Genomic DNA, 16,496 nt, shown 5'->3' with positions numbered 1-16,496 from the left:
GTGGATAGCCTAGCTGGTTTTAAGAAAGGTTTGGACAAATTCCTGGAGGAAAAGTCCATAGTCTGTTATTGAGAAAGACATGGGGCAAGCCACTGCTTGCCCTGGATCGGTAGCATGAAATGTTGCTACTCTTTGGGTTTTGGCCAGATACTAGTGATCTGGATTGGCCACCATGAGAACAGGCTACTGGGCTTGATGGACCATTGGTCTGACCCAGTAAGGCTATTCTCATGTTCTTATGTCATTTGAAGTACCTCATCTGTAAGATCTTATATTTATTAGCAGATACTTCAACATGCAGGATTAGTGAACTCCAGGTCCTAGTAACTGATCCATCTTATACTAACTTTTTTTTTTAGTAACAAAGGGGTCAATATTAAGCCAGTGGCAGTGAGCATTTTGCTGACCACCACCGGCGTTATTCCTTTTGATGCTGGATCATGTCTGGGCATCCAGAAAACAACAAACAGACTGCAGACAATGTACAAGATGCAGGCGTTGTTTATTAGTAAATGCAGTAACATATACAACCTTATAGCCAACCAAGGGACCCGACACGGTCCGTGTTTCGGATGACACGCCTTCCTCAGGGGTCCATGGTGGTTAAGGTATAAAGCAAACTGCGTAAAAGATAACAAACACACGCCAATCACGATCAAATGGGGTCAAGCAAGTCTTACACATGTCTGGGCATCAGCATTGAATATACAGTATTGTTTAATCAGAGCCATCTAAAGCATAGTCGGTTAAGTCAATATTCAGAACTTAAGCGACTATGGGGTAGTGTTTAAAGATAGGTTACTCTGGTCATTTAAGTGCTGAATATTAGCCCTTAACTGGCCAGCTGCTGACTCCGCCACCATACTGCCCCCAAAATACCATTTTCATTTAGGCACTAACTGCTCATTTTCAGTGTCGCTAGCCGGTTAAGTGCAGCGAACAAGCAATTTAATAAGTCAATAGCCATTTCTGGCCGGTTAAATCATTTTGAATATCATCTGGCGAGTGTTTTAAGCGCCATATAAAGTTCTCTCCTAAATTTGTCTCTTAATTCCACCTTACTAGTCAATAGCTTTTCCAACCTTTTTTCCTAGACCACCTAATGGTAAAAGAACATGGTACAGACACTTTGGACTGCATGAGAATATTGATCTTCTATCTGGAGCAGTCTATAGCATCTACCCAGCTTTTTGTTCCATTTGACCGAAACAGGCTAAGGGTTGCAATTAGAAAATGCACAATTCACAAAATGCATTTCCTTCACATGCCCAGGCTGATCTGATTCTAAAGCAGTGTTTCCCAAACAGTAGGTCAGGTCCCCAAATTAAGTCAGAAAGCCTGAGTATTGGTTCTTGATCTAGGTGAACTTGCTTATATAGGGATTCACATAATTTTATTTGGCTGCAATCATAGGGTCACAGCCGCATAATGGTTAAGGGGCTAGAGGAGTTGCCGTACAGTGAGAGATTGGAGAAACTGGGCCTCTTCTCCCTTTGAAAGAGAAGACTGAGTGGAGACATGATCGAAACATTCAAAATACTGAAGGGAATAGACCTAGTAGATAAAGACAGATTGTTCACACTCTCCAAGGTAGGGAGAACGAGAGGACACTCTCTAAAGTTGAAAGGGGATAGATTCCGTACAAACGTAAGGAAGTTCTTCTTTACCCAGAGAGTGGTGGAGAGCTGGAACGCTCTTCCGGAATCTGTTGTAGGGTTTCAAGACTAAGCTGGACAAGTTCCTGCTAAACTGGGACGTACACAAGTGAGGCTGGACTCATTTAGAGCACTGGTCTTTGACCTGGGGGCCGCCGCGTGAGCGGACTGCTGGGCAGGATGGACCACCGGTCTGACCCAGCAGTGGCAACTCTTATGTTCTTATCAGTAGGCCACTTGAGATCAACCTGCTTTAAGGAGATTTGCAGAGCTGCAACATAGATATTTGTGCCTACATTCTCATGTCACTACTATCTAGAATGGAACTGTCTATGAGGTAGTAGATTTGGCCAGAATCATTCTGATTTAGTTACAGACAACCTTCTAACAAATCTTAAAAAAAAAAAAAAAGCCTCTTGCCACCAATGCCACATGTTATGTTCTTCCCCCTTTTTCTGTTGAAGGCATCAAGTAGCTTGGGAGTCCCATGAGTGAGGATTCATAGTCCTGCTTGTCCTCAGAAAAAACAAATTTTATATATTAGTGGGAAAGTAGGACACACCCTCCGTCATCTCAAGGGGTTACGTTCCTTGAGCTAGTAACAGACTGAGGTAGTCCTGTATGATAGGGGCAGGAGGGAATGGGTGCACATTTGTGGTTGGATGGCTTCTAGAAAATGTTGCTGGGGTTCAGTTTTAAATTGATGATGTCACCCACGAGTGAGGATTCATGTCCTGCTATCCTTGGAGACCACCAGCTATAGGTAAGTAACTCAGCTTTACCTGTATATGTGCACACATTGTGTGCAATAATGCCGAGTAAATGGCTTATGTGGTATTCTCTGTAGCTTGAAAGTGGAAGATGGGCTCAGTCTGGGCAGGGTATATTTTCATGTACAGAAGACTAAGTTAAGCATGTGTCTTCCATATTTCAGAAAGAGCATTTACACCAGCTCATGCTTAAAACATAGACACAAATCTGACCTGTTACACTAATATCCTATACAAAAAATTAGGAACCTGTTTCCCTTTATAGACTAGGCTCCTCCTAGGCATCAATTTATAGAATTCCCCCATAGTCATCACTGACTGAGGATTTTAAAATGTGCTTAAATCATGGATAACAAGCTGTCATTTTAATTCATTCTGGAGTGATCGTCTAAGGTGGTAGATCCTGTTACTGTATATACTCAAATAATAACCTAAATTTTCGGGCCAAAAAAGTGGCCCAAAATGGGGGGTCTTGGTTTATATTCAAGCTTACCCCATCCCGCACCCACCACGGTCCTCCAGTACTGCCCTGGTGGTCCAGTTTTGCAGCGAGGAGCTGGAGCTGCCGTCAATCCCTCCCTCCCAGCAACTTTGTGCAACTAGCTTATCCCTCTTCATCCCTCCCCTCCTGATCTCCCTGCAGGTCTACCTTAGGACCCCAGTGGTCCAGCGGTGAGGCAGGGCAGGAGTGATCCCTTTACACTCCTGCCCGACAGTCTCCATAGTAAAAAAAATAAAAACGACTGCTGCAAGATCCCGGACAAACTTTGTGAGACTGCAAGTCTCGTGAAGTTTGCCCTGGAATCTCACAGCAGTCATTTTTTTCACTACAGAGACTTCCGGGCAGGAGCATAAAGGGATCGCTCCTGCCCCACGTCACCACTGGCCCACTGGGGACCTTAAGATAGACCTGCAGGGGGACAGGAAGGGAAGGGGTGGGCTAGATGCACAAAGTCGCCGGGAGGTAGGGATTGAAGGCAGCTCTGGTTCCCCGCTCCACTGGACCACCAGGGCAGTACTGCAGGCCCATGGTAGGTCAGGAAGGGGGGTGGATTGGTTGGCTGTTGGACTGCAGAGCTGGCAGATAGGACCACCAGGGAAGGGAATAAGGATCACTTCTGCCCTGTACCTGTACTTGAATATAAACCACCGGTTTATATTTGAGTCAACCTATTTTCCTCCTTTTGGGGGGGGGGGGGAATGTTACCTCGGTTTATTTTCGGATCGGTTTATATTCGAGTATACAGGTATATATGGTAGTTAAGTTTAATTCACATGCTTCTTGTGTTTGCAGTTTGTATGAAAGAAGCGTTAAAGACAGAAAAAAAGGTGTAGAGTACAGTAGGAATAAATACGGAATACTGTAGCTACAGCTAAATATGTTATTCTATATCAACAACGTATTATCTTTGTTATAAATATTTACAGAGAACAACTTGGCTGCATATGGTTTATTAATATTCTAGTGCAGAATGTAAGCATAGCAGGAAACTTGTTTGAGAACTTGCTACACTTGCTTTGTATTTTTGGCAAGGTTTATATTGCACTGGTTTGTATATTTAAAGTTTAATGGTGATTTAATTGTTCTGTTCCCCAGGGTTCAGAAACTTGCCTCTTGAGGACCAAATTACTCTAATTCAGTACTCTTGGATGTGTCTGTCGTCGTTTGCATTGAGCTGGCGATCATACAAACATGCAAATGGTCAGCTCCTCTATTTTGCTCCAGACCTGATCTTTAACGAGTAAGTATATCTGTTAACTGATGTTTCCTGCGTAGCCTCTAATACAGGGGTCTCAAAGTCCCTCCTTGAGGGCCGCAATCCAGTCGGGTTTTCAGGATTTCTCCAATGAATATGCATGAGATCTATGTGCATGCACTGCTTTCAATGCATATTCATTGGGGAAATCCTGAAAACCCGACTGGATTGCGGCCCTCAAGGAGGGACTTTGAGATCCCTGCTCTAATAGAAGGTGTCCCAAAAGTCACTACACACTTTTAATAAATACTTAAAAATGACACAAGAAACCAAGTTTATTCATATTCTTAGCATCAACAAGAGAGTTGTTGCAATTTTACTTGCTAGGCTTGCCATCACGTTCCAACGCCTTGAAGGCTAGTTGTATACCTCCACATGAGCGCCTCCATTTTCGATAACTTTCAGCCACCATCGGGAACGCAAGCCTCTCTGACATTTTTCAGCATCTCTTCCCTGACCTCGCTGCAGGCCGTGCGTCTTCTTTCCTTAAGCTGTGACAGGTTACGGGGCTTATTCTTTTGCTAATGGCCTCAAGTCTCTGTGAATGATAACCTGGAACAAAATAGGGAAAAAAAAAAAAGTGTGTAGTGACTTTTGGGACACCCTATACTTAAACCACCAAGAATATTTGAAGATGTACATGAGAACTTTCTTGTTTGTATTGTGAAAAGTGGCCCTTTAAGTGTGAGGGGTCCATCATGATTCAGAGGACATCCCAATTTAAAAGCATTTGTGCGGGAGCGCTTTCTACGGCAAAATTGCATTTCCTCCTCCTTTCCATCTGTCTTGTGCCTCATTCCTCCCATCAATCTTCTTCACTTTGAAATGTTCCCAAAATCAGACCATATGTTGGCTAAAATGTGAGCGATATATCATCAAGATTAATAGAAACAGTTCAATTTTTCTACTGGAGTTCAGAAAAATATATAATTTCTAGGAAATATGAATATGCTAATTCATGTAATGGCACTTTTGTTAACAGTAAACAGCAGCTCAGTGTGTTTTTGTGATCATTCTAACCATTCTTTGCAATAACAAAAGAAACCCATTTTTTTTCGGTCATGAAACATTTTTTGGGTTTGTGAAAACATTTAAAAGAATTGTTGGAATCATTTTTCTCTCGGTTGATATATCTTAACCTCATGTTGTAATAATGTAGCCATTCATTGATTTTTTTCTTGTCATTTATCTACGCTTTAATTTAAAAAGATTAAAAAAATGTATTTGTAGAAACGTACACGTGAAAAAAAAGCTAAGCCAGGATAGCATACAGAAAAAGAAAGGTTTGATCTCTTGCCACTGAACAAGGTGATTTCAGAGGAATTTGATGCTACGGGGCTGCTGCTGTTAAAATAGAAACGTGTTACCCAGTTCACAAGAATATCCTCGCCCTGTTTTGTTGAGAGCCTGTATGAAAAATGCTGAAGGGAGGCATTCAGTGCTATTTCTTTGTTAATTTCCCCTGTGTATTTCTTTACAGTGCTTTTCTAGGCTTAAGCTTTTTCATTTTTGGTTTCCGCATTAGGAATGTTCAAAACTAAGAGAGGCTCAGGCCCTGCCTTTATTTTCCCCTCTCTTGTTTGACGGCATAATAACAGTGTTTACTATTTATAGAACATTATTAGTGTATACACCACAGAACAGAGAGAACTACAGGGTACGAAGGATCTGTGCTCACGATATTAGACCACGTCAAAAAACCAAAAAGAGATGCAATATGCCCCAAGTAAGTTGCAGATTCAGTCAAAAAACCAAAAAAGAGAGGCGATATGTCCCAAGTAAGTTGCAGATTCAGTCAAAAAACCAAAAAAGAGAGGCGATATGCCCCAAGTAAGTTGCAGACTCAGTCAAAAAACCAAAAAGAGAGGCAATGCACCCCAAGTAAACAGTAAAGAAGAACATTTTTAGATTTTTTTTCTGATTCAATACATATGAAGTGACTTTTTGTTTGTTCACGATATTAGACCAGACATGAGAGGGTTAAAAAGGCAATTCTAAAACCTAGCGTGTAAGTTCCAAGATAACTGGAATTTATGTGCGTATGGGGCAGTACATATTACATGATATGCTGCAAAGTAACTGCATTAGCATATAATTGGGGGGGGGGTTCCATTGGGCAGAGCATGGGTGAGACATGGGCATGTCTTCCATTCATGTATGTAACTTACAGAATAATGTAAGTTACGCATGTGCCACCAGATTCGTTATAGGTTGGGCATGCAAATTTGGACATGGATCCCAGGTCCGCAGGTCAACTAATTAGGCACTATCGGTCAATTATTGCCATTGACAAGCTTTTGACAGAAATTAGGAGTTACATGTGGATCTGCCCTATGCCTTGATTCTATGACGTAGTAACGTAGAAGACTATGGCAGATAAAGACCTGCACATTCCATCCAGTTTGCCCAATAAGACAAAGTCATAGCATGTGATGCAGTACGACATATTTTATAGCACGCAATTTCAAAGGGATGTGGCCATGGCAGGGGCATGGGTGGGTCAGAGTCATTTCCAGAAATTAGGCACAGTGTTATAGAATATCTGGTTAACAAGACTAAGAATTTCATAATGCCCCTGTATCATTCCATGGTGCGACCTCATCTGGAGAATTGTGTTCAATTTTGGTCTCCTTAACTCAAGAAAGATATAGCGGCACTAGAAAAGGTTCAAAGAAGAGCGACCAAGATGGTAAAGGGGATAGAACTCCTCTCATATGAGGAAAGACTAAAACGGTTAGGGCTCTTCAGCTTGGAAAAGAGACGGCTGAAGGGAGATATGATTGAAGTCTACAAAGTCCTGAGTGGTGTAGAACGGGTACAAGTGGATCGATATTTCACTCGTCAAAAATTACAACGACTAGGGGACACTCGATGAAGTTACAGGGAAATACTTTTAAAACCAATAAGAGGAGATTTATTTTCACTCGGAGAATAGTTAAGCTCTGGAATTTATTGCCAGAGGTTGTGGTAAGACCAGATAGCGTAGCTGGTATTAAGAAGTTTCCTGGAGGAAAAGTCCATATTCTATTATTGAGAAAGACATGGGAGAAGCCACTGCTTGCCCTGGATTGGTAGCATAGATTATTGCTACTCCTTGGTTTTGGCCAGGAACTAGGGACCTGGATTGGCCACTATGAGAATGGGCTACCAGGCTTGATAGACTATTGGTCTGACCCAATAAGGCTATTCTTGTGTTCTTATGTTCTTAGTTGGGCACGAGCATATAGACCACCTTTTGGCAGGCGTAAGTGCTAACGCTCAAAGTTGGGTGCAAAATGCATGCACCCAGCGAGAAGACACCACTAGTCCCTTCTTCAGGACTATCCTGCAGGAACTCCAGGACACGAGGAACCGATGGAACAGACGGGTCCACCTATCTCAGGCCACACCAGGTAGCATCTCCAAGCCTTTGCATAGGCTGCTACTGTGGATTTCCTTTTTCTGTGAAGCAACACGGCAATCATAGCTGAAGAATACCCCAGCTAGTCAAGGTCACATGCTCAAGAGCCATGCCATAAGACCAAAGTGGTCTGGATCCTGCATCATAATTAGACCCTGTGTGAGGAGGCAAGAATGACAAGGTAGCTGGAGCCCCTGATCCTGCTGAAGCCAAACCAAGTTGGCATACCACGGCGCCAACTGAAGAACCAATCTGCCTTCTTATTGGCCGCAGTTGCCATAAGATCAAATGTAGGACGACCCCACTAATCTACTATGCAATTGAACACTCTTTGAGACAGAGACCATTCTCCGGGATCCAGATCTGACGACTGAGACAGTTCACTTGAATGTTGTCCACTCCTGCTACATGTGCTGCTGATAGAAACATAGAAATAGACGGCAGATAAGGGCCCACGGCCCATCTAGTCTGCCCACCTTAATGTCCCTCCCCTACCTTTGCCCTGTGAATAGATCCCATGTGCCGATCCCATTTGGCCTTAAAATCAGGCACGCTGCTGGCCTCATTCACCTGTAGTGGAAGACTATTCCAGCGATCAACCACTCTTTCAGTGAAAAAGAATTTCCTGGTGTCACCTCGTAGTTTCCCGCCCCTGATTTTCAACGGATGCCCTCTTGTTGTCGTGGGACCCTTGAAAAAGAAGATATCTTCCTCCGCCTCGATGCGGCCCGTAAGATACTTGAACGTCTCGATCATGTCCCCCCTCTCTCTGCGCTCCTCGAGCGAGTATAGCTGTAATTTGTCAAGCCGTTTTTCGTATGGTAGATCCTTGAGTCCCGAGACCATCCGGGTGGCCATTCTTTGCACCGACTCCAGTCTCAGCACATCCTTGCGATAATGCGGCCTCCAGAATTGCACACAGTATTCCAGGTGGGGCCTCACCATGGATCTATACAATGGCATAATGACTTCCGCCTTACGACTGATGAAACCCCTTCGTATGCAGCCCATGATTTGTCTTGCCTTGGACGAAGCCTTCTCCACTTGATTGGCAGACTTCATGTCCTCACTGACGATTACCCCCAAGTCTCGTTCTGCTACCGTTTTTGCTAGGATCTCGCCATTAAGGGTATAAGACTTGCATGGATTCTGGCTGCCCAGGTGCATAACTTTGCATTTTTTGGCATTGAAGTTGAGTTGCCATATCCTAGACCATCGCTCCAGTAGGAGTAGGTCATGCATCATGTGTCACAAGGTGTCTCTCTGCCCACCAGAAGAGAAGCTGAACCTCCACGCTCAGAGAGGGACTTCTCGTGCCCCCCTGCCAATTGACATAAGCCACCGTGTGACATTGTCTGAGAAGACACGGAGAGCTTGATGACGGAGACAACCCTTGAAGTAGAAAAGAGTCAGACGAATCACCCAAAGTTCCAAGCGATTGATCGACCACTTGTGCTCTGAGGGTGCCCACTGACCCTGAACAGGGATGGTCATACACACCGCTCCCAGACTTTGAGACTCACAGCTGTAGACAGAATCACCCAATCTGAGATCTGGAATTGAAGGCCCCTGGATAGCAAGAGGGGTCACAGCCACCATGTAAGACTGTTCCATGCCACAGTCGTCCAGGGCAGGGGTGCATGTAATGGGTTTCACTGGGGATTCCAGCCCGAGAGCAGAGCATCCTGCAGTGGATGCAGATGGGCTCTGGCCCAAGGGATCACATCAATCATGGCCACCATGGTCCCCAGAATCTAAAGGTACTGCCATGCCGTGGGGACCAGTGCGGCCAGAAGGTCCCTGATAACCTGTTGAAGTTTCTCCTGATGGGACACAGGCAGGAACACTTTGTTCGTCCTGTGTGAAATTGAACTCCCAGTTATTCCAAATCCAGCATCAGCTCGAGGTGACTCTTCCTGAAGTTAATCACCCAGCCCAGGCACAACTAGACCACCTGATGCACAGCCTGATGCCTCTTGGGACTGCAAGAGAGCTCTGACCAACCAGTTTTGCAGATGCAGGTGAACCAGGAGACCCAGGATGTGAAGATGGGCCGCCACCACCACCATCACTTTGGTGAAGGTCCTGGTGCCGTTGCCAACCAAAAGGGCATCACTGCAAACTGAAAATGTTGCCCCAAAAAATTGGAATGTGGAGCTAGAAATTCCCCCCCCCCCCCACTGGCGCCACCGATGCTATCATTGAGCACATTGTCTCCATGTGGAAGCAAGGCACTTTTAGCGCCACATTGACCGCCTTGAGGTCCAGAATAAGTCTCCAATCATTGGAGCCTTTCTTTGGAACAATGAAGCATATCGAGTATCTCCCAGAGCCCGAGTCATGCTCTGGAACAGGTTCTATGGCGGCAATAGCAAGTAATCTGCGGACTATGGCCTGCACCCGAACCACCTTATTGGGGCGGCCAGCTGGAGAATCCAGAAAATACTTTGTCAGAGGACAGAAAAACTCCAATGTACAGCCATCCATGAGAACCTACAAGACCCAACGGTCGGAGGTAATGGCATGCCTATCCACCAGAAAAGCCAACAATTGCCCCCCATGTGTGTGTGTGTGGGGGGGGGAGACACCAGCCTAGCATCAGAACTACTTCTTTGCAGGAGCCATCGGACAACTCCTCATGGACGGCTAATGAGAACTGCCGAAGCATGGTCTGGTGGATGAAGAGGACCACTGGCCCGTGGAAGGGCCCGAGTACAGACAAGAGGGCCTGAAGAGACAAAAATTAGGATGCCCCGAACCTCTGGAAGGGTGGGATCTATTTACAGGCAGCGATTTGGGCCTGCAATTCTGCACACTGGCCATCAGGTCATCCAGACCCTGGACGAACAGCAGTTGTCCTTTAAAGGGCAACCGACTCAAAGTTGCTTTAGAAGACGAATTGCCAGACCACTGTTGGATCCAGAGCATCCTGCGAGCTGAAACGGATTAGGCAGAAAGCTTAGCAAAGACTGGAGAAGAGGAGACTTAGAGGGGATATGATAGAGACTTATAAGATCATGAGGGGCATAGAGAGAGTAGAGAGGGACAGATTCTTCAAACTTTCAAAAAATAAAAGAACAAGAGGGCATTCGGAAAAGTTGAAAGGGGACAGATTCAATACAAATGCCAGGAAGTTCTTCTTTACCCAACGTGTGGTGGACACTTGGAATGCGCTTCCAGAGGACGTTATAGGGCAGAATACAGTACTTGGATTTAAGAGAGGATTGGACATTTTCCTGCTGGAAAAGGGAATAGAAGGGTATAGATAGAGGATTACTGCTCAGGTCCTGGACCTGTTGGGCCGCCGCGTGAGCGGACTGCTGGGCAAGATGGACCTCAGGTCTGACCCAGCAGAGGCATTGCTTATGTTCTTATGTTCTTACATTATACAAGTCATCAGCCATATAATCCACTCACGATATTATAAAATCCAAGTCATGATGTACCACAGTATCAGGATCATGGTGCAGCTTGAAATGGCATGGCCACAAAAGAAGAGGCCGACGCCACCTTAACACCAGCAGTCGCCGAATCAAACAGATGCTTAAGGACAAAATCCACACTTCGGTCCTGAATATCCTTCAGGATCACTCCCCCATCACTGAGGAGAGAAGTGCCCTTGGTGACCTGCACTACTGAGGAAGCCACCTTCAAGGAAGCAAAGTGCTTTTTAAAGGCATCCGCCATTGTATAAAGCCGTGCTATGGCATGAGCACATTTCAGTGGACCCTCAGGATTCTCCCAAATATCTATAAGAGTCTGAACTAGGTCAGGATGATCAGGAAAGAGACAGATTGAAGCCTCTGGTCACTCATGAGGGAACATTCTGCAGTGACAGGCTGCTCAGCCTGAAGTTTTGTTTTTTTTTTGGGGGGGGGGTGTTGTCTCAAAAATTCATCAAAAGTCTGTATAAAAAACATTAAAGTGCAATGTGCTAATATTAAAAAGTCTTTGAAAAACTGTAACCGTTAAGGAAAAGTACTTAGCTGAAGCCCATCAAGGTTTGTATCACCACTCAACAGAGCCCCGTTTCGGTATCTTCATCAGGAGCAGAGCTTAAAGTGCTGATAAGATGAGATGCAAAAAAAGCTAGTCCACTCTAATGCAACAGGCAGCTGTGAATCCTGTGGGCATAATCCATCAAAGCTTAGCAAAATCAAACTAATGCTTGAGGAAAGTTAAAAAAAAAAACCCAATGGCGTCCAAGTTGTTTAAAACGCCCAGTAGGAATGACATTAAAAAACATCTGAAAAAAGAAAAAGAGAATGTGGAAAACCAAATATTTTAATATTAGCACATTGCACTTTAATGTTTTTCATGTAGACTTTTGATTAATTCTTGATGAATTTTTGATACTGGGAGATTAAAACGTTCTTAATTATTTTTCACCTGGTTTGATTTTATGCCAATGGTTTATGGATTTTTGCATTAATAAATTTAAAATATTGGACACAGTGATGTACGGGGGCAGGTCTTATTTAGACCTTGAGTCTTGTGCTTGTCACCTATGAGATCTTGCCTGGGGCTAAATCTTGCTCCTAGTAGTGAGCTTTGCCTGTACTGATATCCCATTATTATTATTCAAATTATTCATTTGATCTATTTATAGTATTATACACTTGGGTTTACAGTGTTTGATTTATCCCCGTTTTATTGTCATAGATACTTTTTCTAGCATTTATTTGAGTTTTACCTTCTGGCACACTCTCTCTTAGGGGAAAAAAAGTTTGTTGCCCATTGTGTTTTGGGTCTAATAATATTTTAACATGAAAAAGGCCGTGGCTGAGTAAAATGATAATGCCAATTTATTTATTTCCAAGTGCATAATATTTACAGTAACAAACTCTGCCTAACTTCAGAGGCGTTTTATAGAATCGCGCTAAGCGTCATCCTTTTTTGCACCAATTTTTTAGGCATCATTTTTAGAATATGGCCCTTAGGGCTCCTTTTATTAAGCCGCGTTAGCGGCTTTAGCGCGCGCAACTTTTAATTACGCGCTAACCCCCACACTAGCCGAAAAATTACCGCCTGCTCAAGAGGAGGCGGTAGCGGCTAGCGTGGCCGGCAGTTTAGCGTGCGCTGTTACGCGCGTTAAACCGCTAACGCGGCTTCGTAAAGGAGCCCTTAATCTAGGGTTACCAGATTTTATCTAAAAAAAAAAAAAAAAAAAGGATGTATAGTGTGACCGGGCCGGTTCCCAGGTAGGTGGGAGACCGGGCCTGGACCACAGGTAGATTTATTATTGCACCTTTTATATGGCTGGATGAATGAAAACCCAGAAGACGGATTTCCTAGGAACTGGAACCGGATTTATTAAAGTTTTCAAAAAAAAAAAAAAGAAAAAAACATGTTGGAACATATAGTACGTTCTTCACCCTTTTCACCCTCAAGCATAACCTGGGCTTCAGTCCTTGTGCCTGGAGTTTCCAGGTCCACAAAACAAAGCACATTAACACCCCCAAACCTCCCAACAAATAAAACAAAGGTTTGGCTTCCAGATCCTCCTACACAGAATGTGTCCGTGATTACTGAACGTAACAAAGCCCACTCTGGGCTAACTTTCAGAAGCCGCTTACCCCCTTCAAGTCCACTAGAGGTAAGGTAACTAAACAGTTCTGATAATTACTTCTCAATTGGCCAGGATTGGTCTGACCCTGCTTCAAACACGGTTAATGTCCAAGGCTTCCCTTAGCCTGGACTGGATTGTTGAAAGAATGGGACGGACCTCTCATATATCATTCTCCCCTAAGTCCATATCTTCCCCGGGCTCACTCTCCCCAGGAATACTGTTCATCTCCCAGTCCATAGACCCATAGCCCTGGCTGTTTCTCCACCCGGTGTTCTCGGGCTGCCTCTCCCAACCCCCGTCTTGCCTGGATGTTAGCTCTTTGCCCACCGGTCCTTTCCACGCCCAATCTCTTGGTGCACCCTCCCAGGGTTTGTACAGCCTGGCAAGGTCTGGTCCCGGGCCTTCGCTTTCCCTCCTGAGGGGCTGACTCCTAGATAGCAAACGGGGCTGAGGCACCGGAGCTCTCTGGTAGCTGCAATCCTTCCTGGTTGCTGGCTGATTAGAACTAGTCCCACCTGAGCTCCCCCTCTGACCTCCCCTGGTTTGTATTTGAGGCTTTTTGATCTGCCCGCCCCGAGGATTAACTCCACCCTCTCCTAAATTGGGTTTAGGTTTCAGAGAAGGAGGGAAGGAGTAATAGGGGGAAGAACTAGCTTCAAGTGTCCTCCCCCTCTGGCTCTTAGGCTGGGCTACGTCCTGGTTCTTCTCTTCCCTTCCGGACTGGGCCGGCAGTCCCGGCTCCATGCCAGGTTTTCCCGGGCCCAGGGCAGGATGCATGCTGGGTTTTGTAGTTCTTTTGGCAGGGACAGGGGCTTCCCTGTCACAATAGCCTGTCCTGTTCCGCCCCCAGCCACGCCCTGTTCTGCCCCCCAACCCTGGCCCCACAGAAGCCTCGTATCTTCAGGGCCATGTCTGGAGGGCATTTGCACATGTGCGGATGTGATGCAATGATGTCACATGCATCGGCGCATGCTTGCGACATCACCGCTTTGCGTCTGCGTTTGCACAGATGCCCTCCAGATGTGGCCCCCGAGCTCAATGGTTTTCAAAATCCGGACAAACTTCTGGGTTTTGATAACCTGGCCGGACGCTTTGACAGTCCTCTAAAAAGAGGGCATGTCCGGGTAAATCTGGACTCCTGGCTGAAGCAAGCTCATTTTAAAGACTTGTGCATGCCTCTCAGCTGATATAAAATCTGATGAAGATTAATTTTTTCCACAAATGTCTAGTCCCTTTGCAAAATGGGGAATACAGTCGTTGAGTTTTGTCCAACCCAAGGCATTCCCAAACCACACCCCCTTGAAACCTCTATGTGGTGTGGATCTCTATGTGTCAATAGTGGCTTCCTAGAATTACCATTTACATAAGCATTCAATCTATTTATCTGTGCATAAAAATCAGGGCCTAAATGAGGAACTTATCAAACTGCATTAGGTCAAATAACCCACGTTATTTGTCCCTTAACACAATGGGCTTTATGCCCTCTTCTCCGGAACTCTTTGACTTTGACATTATTCATTGAACCTTCTCTCCTGGAATTTAGAGCAGCACTTAAAACATTTTTTTTGCAACAGTACAACCAAATAAAAAGACCAACAGTGGTACACATCATAAGAGTAAGATACTTACAACCAAAACAAAACAATACCACTCCCTACAATACAAAAAAAACAACTCCCCCCCCCCCCCCAGTTCTGTGCATATCACTGGAAACTAGCCCGAATGCGTGGGTAGCCCCGTCTGCTCACACCAAGCAAGATATGGCTACCAACAGTGGAGCAGTCTTGGTAGTCCATGAGGTTTCATAGCAGTAAGTTTAGACATGCGAAAAACATATGCAATTTTTTTGCAATACCTGGGCCTTAGATGGGGTCGACACCTAAGGCCCAGGTATTGCAAAAAAAAGTCGCTGCTTCCAGCACCATACAGGTGGCAGTCACAATGGTAGCTATCAATTTACCAGGTCACTTAAAACATTTTTATTCATAAAAGCCTATAATGGGCAGAGAGTTTGGGGTTGATTATCAGGCTCTAGATTTCACAACTCTGTTTCTCCTATATTTCTCCTTTCCTGTTTTATGTGTCATTCCTTTCTCCTTCACTGATTTATTATGTACACTACTTTGTAATTTACTAAGGATAGGCGGTGCAAGAATTCAAATAAACCATAACACAGGTTGTCTTACCTAATGCAGTGACATTTAAATCACTGTGGGTTGCATAATAAAGAGATGCAAAACAAGCAAATACATGTAAAGCAGCTCCTTACTATATAAATGCTTTAATTTGACTTGCAATACATTCCAAGTGCACACTTCAAGTCATGAAATAGCCCTAAAATGATGGTAAATTAACCCAAGCCAAAGGTTGAGGCTATTTTATGACCCCAGAGCATTGGGCCACCAAGCTGTGGCCCATTGCTCCCAGCCGTGACCATGGCCCCCGCCCTCATCCAGCCTTCTACCCCCAAACAAGATTCCACTGAAAGAGAACCCCCTTAAATAACAGCCCCCATCCATATAAGCCCACCTCTCCGCTCCAAAAGGATTCCCACCCCCACCCATGTGGTTCTACCTTAATACAGAATTTCCCTCTAAATGCAGATGATTTGCCTACACTACTGGTTTTTGAAATTCTAGTCTTGCTGTGTTGTTTGAAAGTCTTGTGTGCTGATATGTCCATGCTGGATTTTAATTTATTATACGCATGTGACTTTAAGTATCTATTACATAGAAACATAGAAAAAATGAAAAACTTAGAAAATGATGGCAGAAAAGGGCTTTGGTTTTATATTTATTTGTGATTCATTCCATCAGATATGTCTTACTTTTTTGTATTTGTTGTTTTTCTTTTGTAACATTTGGGGGTCCTTTTGCAAAGCCACGCTAGCGGTTTTAGCGCACGCACCAGATTAGCGCGTGCTAACCGGAAATCTGCTGCTTGCTTCAAAAGAGGCGGTAGCGGCTAGCACGTGCGGCAATTTAAGTGCGCGCTATTCCACGCGTTAAGGCCCTAGCGCGGCTTTGTAAAAGGAGCCCTTGGTCTTTTTTTTTTTTTTCCTGGACCTCTGTTGTTGCTTAGCCTGTGACGTTGGCATTGGCACTTCACTCTTATGCCCTCTGATGCATGCATGAATTCACTTTTAAAGAGAAATGTGCAGGCTATTACAAAAATGGTAATGTTTCTGGGGCTGAAATCAGTAATTGGCATTTTTAAATGCCACACATCAATATTTCGGTGCTCTTGATGTTGATAAATGTGCTTATTTTACTAAAAGACCTCAAACACCCAAGGCACTATGGCAACATTTTATTCGTGCCCTTACAGGGGTGATGTGTTCATTAT

At 44.5% G+C, this 16,496-nt stretch overlaps 1 protein-coding gene across 6 annotated transcripts in view; it reads left to right on the top strand.

Annotated features, from left to right (window-relative positions):
* NR3C2 (nuclear receptor subfamily 3 group C member 2) overlaps positions 1-16,496 on the top strand; it is a 545,520-nt gene that overhangs the window by 425,579 nt on the left and 103,445 nt on the right. For all 6 annotated transcript variants that reach the window (XM_033940500.1, XM_033940480.1, XM_033940464.1 and 3 more), the window contains one exon: positions 4,023-4,167. In XM_033940500.1, coding sequence (XP_033796391.1) covers positions 4,023-4,167 — 145 coding nt within the window. The remainder of the gene's footprint in view (positions 1-4,022; positions 4,168-16,496) is intronic.

The sequence above is a fragment of the Geotrypetes seraphini genome, chromosome 1 (assembly GCF_902459505.1).
Source record: "Geotrypetes seraphini chromosome 1, aGeoSer1.1, whole genome shotgun sequence".
In the NCBI taxonomy this organism is placed as follows: domain Eukaryota; kingdom Metazoa; phylum Chordata; class Amphibia; order Gymnophiona; family Dermophiidae; genus Geotrypetes; species Geotrypetes seraphini.
Note: the sequence above shows the minus strand (reverse complement) of the source record. Positions and strands in the feature narration are given on the sequence as shown.